At 31.6% G+C, this 8247-nt stretch overlaps 2 protein-coding genes across 2 annotated transcripts; one reads left to right on the top strand and one right to left on the bottom strand.

The window, feature by feature from the left end:
- The first annotated feature begins 878 nt into the window (after window positions 1-878).
- On the top strand, window positions 879-1932 carry LOC131846553 (uncharacterized). The gene has a single exon (XM_059195888.1). It carries the CDS (start codon window positions 901-903, stop codon window positions 1930-1932), a length of 1032 nt encoding a protein of 343 aa, XP_059051871.1. The 5' UTR covers window positions 879-900.
- A 1177-nt stretch (window positions 1933-3109) lies between these two features.
- On the bottom strand, window positions 3110-4870 carry LOC131846613 (uncharacterized). Its single transcript, XM_059195950.1, has one exon. The coding sequence runs from the start codon at window positions 4868-4870 to the stop codon at window positions 3110-3112; it is 1761 nt and encodes a 586-aa protein (XP_059051933.1).
- Window positions 4871-8247: the final 3377 nt, after the last annotated feature.

Below are 8247 nucleotides of genomic sequence, written 5' to 3'. Positions count from 1 at the left end.
CTGTCGCCATAAATATAATACATTTGAACAGGCGCAATAAGTATAAAATGGAAATATATAAATACGTTGATAACTTCGTGTAGTATCTTCATATTGATTGTTTAAGACTAAATTAAAAACTGTAAAATGGTTCTTATACATTTCTCTCACATGTATTGTTTAACTGTTTACTTTATTGGCATGTTGTAAACAAATAAACAATAGTAATGAATGTTTAATACGAAGATCAGATATATGATATTTTTTAAATAATCTTATTTAAAATACAAAACACCTATTTCTTTAGATATGCCTTATTTGTATTTTCATTAAAACATTTCGAGACCTATTTTGTTAAATACTAACTACTGTTTTTATACAAAATATATTTAAAATACTATACAAAATTGAATTGCGCGGTAATCAGCAATGAATGATTTATTTAACTTTAAATGGCTTTATGTTAACTTGTTTATGTAACACAATTATGTTAATAAATTCAAAATAATACACTCAGTTCAGGTGGCACAATTGTACCTATATGTTTAAATCTATTGTTACAATTTTTAACTAGTTTATAGTTACGTATGCAATCGTTTTTAAACAATATTATATAAATAAAAACAAATAGCAATAAATTACATAAGTAAATACACAAAACCTTAACATAAAAAATAACAATTAACCTAATCTGTATAATGTCTGTTGTGAATACCAAAGGAACCCCAAACGCAATAATATCAGCAACTTTAATGTTATCAAAACAAAAGATACAACTTTATCACATCGACGTTCATCTCTTACATTGTTTCAATTACTAAGAGGACAATAATTAAAAACATTATAATGTACATTACCGTATAACCTGAGACAATGGAGTTAGTCTTTTAAACGAGTGATTCGGTGTAGTACTGTCTGATAATGAATGTTTTATCAATTATTACATTCACAATATGCGTTACATTATCACAAACTAGATTAATTGAAAGGCACATCGTTAATAAATCTACAATTGATGTAACACCAACTAAATTGTCGACACCTACTCGATTAACAAGGCAAACTTTCGAAGAGGATGGCTTAACAGGCTTCTCGAGGGAAATCAACTTTCAAACCGATGATGAATATAGCAATATACGGCCTTTTGACAGAAAGGCTAGATACTCTTTTAAATCAAAAGAATTACCATCAATGTCCCAGAAGACGCGTTTTCTTAGAGAATCCAATGAACGTATAAACATAGGTAGTCAAAATAGTTCTAAAGCAGAGATATCAGATATTAAAACAAAGATAGAATTAGTGAAAACACTAATACCCAAATACAAAGATATAGACTATGACGAAGATTTTCAAATGAAGGTAAATCAATTGCCAGTAAGATTGCTTGATTCTGGCGAACATGAAGATGATGATTTTAATTTGGACGATTATGATTTCGATGTTAATCATGATGAATTTGCTGGCAGAGGTAAGCCATTGGAACCTCGAACAAAATTTAAAGATACCAAAGAAAGAAGTCGTCTGACACCGATGCCTAAACTTGTTATTGAGCCACCACCCGATATAAAAATACAGAACAAAGGAGTCATACCTGTTATGGATACAAACAAAAAAGAAAAAGCTGATAAAGCATCAGATAAAATAAAAGAAGATTACTATGACGACCTAGTGACAAGTACTAAGCCTTCGGAAACTGAAAAATCACGAGACGAAGAAGAAGAAACTGGTAACGAAAATGAAGAAAGCAAAGAAATACTTGTACGCAGTGTGAGGTCACCATGGAGTGACAGTTCTTATGTAAACAAAATGGGAGGTCAAGCTACCACTGTCGTTACAAAATTATTGGGGATATTGCCTATGTTTCCGGAAGCTCCACCGGATACGTACTCTGACAGTGAATCTAGTCACTCTAATAACCCTATGATGGACCCCTTGACTTTGTTTTTGTTCTAATTCCCTTATTGATCAGTTTTATTGGCCCACAAGTATTATCAGATTTTTAGTACATTCATGTATATTATTTTAAGCAATGAAATTTTCAATATATGCCTATAAAATTATATTGGATTTAATTTATTTAACAATTTATTACTCACTGGTCAATAATGTCAAATAGCACTGTCCTCGATATTTTATTAATATATATTAACCAAACTGTAAATAAATATAAGTCCAATAATAATAGAATAATAGAATTCCAATTGTCAATGTTGTGGAGAAGGCCTAATACCTATATTTAACATACCTATATATATCTAACATACCTAAATTTAGCATATATATTTTAATAGAAAGTAACAGGAGGCGGACCTACCGCCGCCTCCCGGTTTTTTTTTAGTTTGCTATCAATTTTTTCTTCACCGGATAGTCAGTTAGAAATATAAATTGATACAGAAAGATTTATTTGATTTCGACTATATTTTTGGTTTATTTAAAATTGTAATAATTATAAAATATTATTATTACCTACTGAGGTATATAAAATAAGCACATATAATATTTTATATTATATTTTAATAAATCATAATGAAGAAATTAAAAGAGTTCCTTTGGATGACTACTTCTAAACAATATTTTACATTGACCATGCAAAAAAGACTTTATGAAAATTTAATTTAGAAAATTGGAACAAAATTGTTTTTTTTTCTGTAACTGGGGGTTTATTGCGATGTATATGTAATTATGATTTCTTTAAAGAAATATTTCAATATAAACTACTACTATAGTGTATATAAAACTTATTTTTTAATTGGTAATCAAAGTAAAAAAAAAACTTATAAATCTAAGTAGATACAGGTAAACAGTCAAACTACGGTATTATACATCTTCTGCTTCTTCCTTAGCCCATTAATTTGGGGTCGGGTCGGAGTAATATGTTTTTTTTACATTCATCCCTACAATATTATTGCATTGATTAATTATGGTATTATAAATAACAGTTAAAATTAACACAATGTTTACCCACAACATTAACTTGTCATTCACACTAAAAATGGACCAATTTAAAGTCGAAACATCTCAAATTACATATCATAATAGCCACCTATTTCGACAGTTTAATTTTACTGGGATATAATTAAAAATCACATAATCTAGTTGTAGGTATGCTATAAAACAGTTCTATTTTTATTTATACTCTAAAATTATCACTGTAATCAGCACTGTTACTTTGAGCTGCTTTCTTAGCTACATCTCTATATCTATTAAAATTGCTATCGTATCCATTTCTGAAATCATGACCTTTATGACTGTTTTCAAACTTTTTATTTTCTGTATTACCAGCTTTCTGCGATGCACTTGCTTCATTGCCTATTGCCGCTGCTGCATGAGATTGTAATAATCCTCCAGTACCTCCATTGTGAAGAGATGAACTACCTTTTTCATCTGCACGAACAGTATTTCTATTATTATCAAAGAATTCATTATCCTCCTGATATTCATCTTTATGATAAACTCTACGGAATCCTTTCCTATTCTCTCCTTTATCTTGGTTTTTATTAATTATATAATTACCATCTTTTTTATGTTCCTCGGCACCAAATTTATTTGCGAATGAGTCTACGAAATCTTTGAAGCCTCTATAATTATTGTTAGCGTTTTCATATCCCTGCTTATGCTGTTCATTTGTGTGTTCACCTTTATTGTTTTTATCAAATCCATGTTTCTTCGTATATCCTTTTTCAGTTGAAGATTTCCCTTGTTCTGCTCTCGCGTCGTTTTCCACGTGATTGGCTTGAGTATAAGTTGGATGTCTCGTAACCTGCTTACCATCTTCCAAACGTCTGTGTTTTCTCACGTATTCATCGATATCAGGATAAGATGTTTCGTGATCAAAATCTTTGGCCCAATCTAATCCTTTGAAATCTAAGTGATCATCATCACGATTCTTATCAAAATAATCGTTCAAAACGAAAGAAAAAAATGGTTCATTTCCTACTATAGGATTATCGGTAGATACCTCACGGTAATATCTGGGTGTTGAAACTGGAGGTTCATATTCATTTGAAATATCGTAATCAGCATTTTCATATACGGGTATAATATCTTTTGGGACATCTACAACATAACGTTTATCTTTTACTTTTTCTATATCAGAATCCATCTTCATGACTTCATATTCATATGGACTATGATAATAATAGGGCCAACTGTCATAAGCACTTCTGGAACTAGTTCTAACATCGTTATCATCGATATGATAATCGCTCATGTCGTAACCAACTTCGTTTATGCTGTTGGCTCCAGATGGATTATAGTACATTACCGATTTTAGTCTTTCATACATAGCGTCCGATTTAATTTTTTCAGGGATGTATTTAGAATCGTACATTGTATCTGCCTTTGCTTTTTCATAGTCTAAGTCATATTTTGTAGGTTTTATATTATTAGTCTCAGAAGCAGACTGGCTTATCATTTTCGCTTCAGATTTAATCTTCTCATAGTCGATGTCAAACTTAGTTGTTTCTTCAATACTAGGCTCGGTCACAGGCCGTGCAATCATAACATCTGTTTTCGTCTTTTCGTATTCAATATCAAATTTTGTAACGGGTTCAGCATAATGCTCAGTTATTGGAGACGTGTACTGAGATAAACCGGTCGGCACTGGATTTCCGCTATGCGTCATCAGAGGATCATAATATTTTGATAGTTCGATTGATGGATTCCTGTGTTTATCCATAGCGTCGTTACCACTATACATGTTCAATGCACTTCCACTATTACCAAACACTGCAAATGTTCCAGGATCATTGTTCATTTTACTATAAACATAACCAGTTTCATATGGAAGCGCGTTGGACCGGGATTTCCTTGTTATATACATGCTGTGTTGTACTGCCTGAGTATCAGAGTAAGCTCGCATCACAAACATTAAGATTATTAAACCTCGCATTGTCTACATTTACGTGTTTTCATTTGCCGACTGCGACGTTAACTGGAAGTGTCCGTTTCTAATATTGTTTATATTAATTGTTTATTATTTCCGTCGGCCGCAGAATAACATTGTTCAAGTGACAATGGCATCTAGAACAGGTCACCAGAATATTGTGAAATATCCCGTATGCACAATACTAAATAATTGGGATTGGCGCTCATTGAAAGTTAGTCAAACTTTAAGACTTTCAGTTTATTTTCAATAACTTGCCTAACTTTATTGAAAAAGCAATAAGCAAATCTAGGTTAGGTACCTACGAGATACATATTGATTGGGTACATTTTATATTCTTGTACCTGCTATTCTTAAAATAGCAGGGACAAGAATATAAAATGTACCCAATCAATATGTATCTCATATATTCTAGAAATACTGTTTACTCATTATTTATTGATATTAATATTATTATTAGAGAAGAGCTATATCCCGCGACGGTAGTCTCATATATTCTGATAAAAACAACGTTATGTGTTATATTTTTTAGTGATAACAAATACTCATAATGCTAATTCGTTTACGTGATATTAAACTTGTTTTATTTAAATAAAATAAATAGTATTTCAAAAAGAAAACTCTCGCTACTTCTTATAATATTAGCTATCTCCCAGTAAATGTCTCATCAAAATCAGTCCTGCCGTTTCAGAGCTTTGTAAGAGCAAACAGATAGAAACAGATTTTTTTTAATTTTTATTTTATGTATATACTTTCATATAACATACCGTAAATAATTTCATATAACATACCGTGACAGGCTGTTAATTAGAAATAAAAACGGGCACTTCAATTTTATTTATTTGTCTTAACCAATAACAAGTCGCTGTAATAATAATGAAGTTTTTACGATGGGTTGACTGACCCGACTTCATACTGATTCTATCATCCTCCCCTGGAGCTCCGTAAGCTTAGCTGAAGCTGAAGCCCGCACACTATTCCAAAGAGAAATAGTGTAGGGAAAGTGGATTGTTAGTAGTAGTTACAATAGCACTACGGCCATCATGTTACCATATTGTATATTTCCTTACCTTCACGCTGTTCCCCCTGAAAACCATCATGATAAATTCCTGGTGAATAACCCCAATTGACTTGACCTCATATTTATGTTATCATCTTCCACTATCTCATCATAACATGTATCTACTAAGTGCTATTCATTACCATTTTGTGGTTGGATGTTTGCTGGCAGTTGTTATGCTAATCCAATTTTAAAAAAAGTTATTTCACTGCTATAAGACGCGCCAATTATGTATTTCTAGACAATTGATGTAATTGTATGATACTATTCCCCATTGAGTAGTCTGGCGGGCTGTTTGTCTGCGACCACGACCGATCGAAGGTCACCATTGTTACTCCGTTACGGGCGCTTAATTGTTAGTGATTTTGAACGTGTTTATTAGCGCGTATACGCATTAGGTGGCGTCCTAATTATTGTTATTTCTTTAAATAAATAACTACGCCATTTTTTCTTATATATTATAATTTACTAAAATAGTTTATAAGATGTTTCCACTGCACTGCATTTTTATTTCATAAATATAAAAATGAATGTTTACTAACACAGTATGGATGTAATCCGAAATAAATAAAAAAAATATATCAAATCAAATCAAAAATAATTTGTTCATGTAAGACATTTTAGTTGCTTATGAACGTCACGTTTCATCTATTAATATTTTTTTCTCTACCGTCCAGTTCAGTAGATATACACATTCAATTGAGAAAAACTGGCAAGACACTCAACTGTTTTTTTTAAAGATAGTTTATTTACATTGCACTTACACTTATGTCATTGTACTTACACGTATATCCATTCATGTTTGTCATTTAAGTAATCATTTAGTGAGTATTAGGCTTTGCTTAACAAATATTATATACTTTTTTAAATTAGATAATAATGGAATAGGGCACCCGCCTGCGCTAACGGTTTATGCTGGCGGGGCAGCGAATTTACCATGATTTCCAGAAGGAACCGTTTGGAGGTCAACCTGACTGTTTGTTACTAACAATCCCATTTCCCCCTAGGGTATATATAAAACGTGGTAACATGATGGCCGTAGTGCTATTCAGGTATAGGGGAGGGTTATCACGCTGGACTATCAACATGCTTGCCATTGCCAGTTAGTGCAGTATTTTTTTGGACAGGGATCGAACCCGCAACCATCTATAGAAATCGTGGCACCACTCTGGTTGTCAATGACATTTTATTTGAAAACCTCTGGATGGAGGTCTTATAAACGAGTGATTAAAAATTGTCAGGTTCCTGCAGTTAATTTACATTAGGAAATTAATTTTATGCATAACACATGGCTAAACTCACTTTGCTTGACGTTCCTTGTCATCTCACCAGTGTTATAGGTATGTTTTATTAAATTTATATTAATAGCATACAACTTTAGTTAATTTAGATATGTGTCTTCGTAGTAATATAATGTTGTAGCAATATAAAAACAAAGCATGCTGTGGTTACCTACAAATACGAGAACAATGAGTTTAAAAACCGTTAGTATATATAGAATCATGATATATTGTATTGCTGTACCTATATTATATTGATAATGCTTAAATATAAATAAATACTTTAATAAGTCACAATTTCTGTCATGTAAATCCGGTTTTAGATGGTATATAATAGGTACTCTATATGCCTAAAAGGATATGATAACAAATAAAACAACCAAATGTATGTCTAATAGACAAATATTTTATTCAAATACTTTAGAATTCTCGAAGTTTCCAAATAATTATAAAAATAACATTTTCTAATATATTTTGTACAGATCAAGCCTCACTCGTGGTTGAGTCGCCGTATTTCTTCGTACAATACTAGATAACGCACTATGCGTGCCTATAACATATTATGCTATAATCTTTGAAGCCAAAGATTCAGGGCCGCGCCACCCCTTCTCTGTGCCAAGGCAATAGAGACGCCGGATGAAATGTCAGCGACAATTATTGAAATTATTTTTCTTACATAATATATACGTTATAGTCGAACTATTAATAAATAGGTGGTACGAGTCTACCAACATTCACGGCTCTGTTTAACTTTATATTATTTAAATTGCCCATAACAAGTATATTTACATTATAAAATTTTCTGAAGTGTAACCTTTTCTAAATTTCACGGGCATTATTTATTCATAAAATTAAGAAAAACCAAAGTATCTTACCACGTTCTATTTTAATTGAGATCGCGATATTTTCAAGGACGTTTCAACCACCATGATCACGACGTGGTAAGATCCCATAAGGTGATTTTCATTAATTAAATAATGACCGCGTCAAAATAAAAAAGTTTATACTTCAGGCAGTTAAAAAATATACATATTCATGTCGTA

The sequence above is a fragment of the Achroia grisella genome, unplaced genomic scaffold, assembly GCF_030625045.1.
Source record: "Achroia grisella isolate CSIRO2021 unplaced genomic scaffold, CSIRO_AGI_Agris_v1 utg511, whole genome shotgun sequence".
Lineage (NCBI taxonomy): Eukaryota > Metazoa > Arthropoda > Insecta > Lepidoptera > Pyralidae > Achroia > Achroia grisella.
The sequence above is the reverse complement of the archived record's forward strand: the minus strand, read 5'-3'. Positions and strand labels throughout refer to the sequence as shown.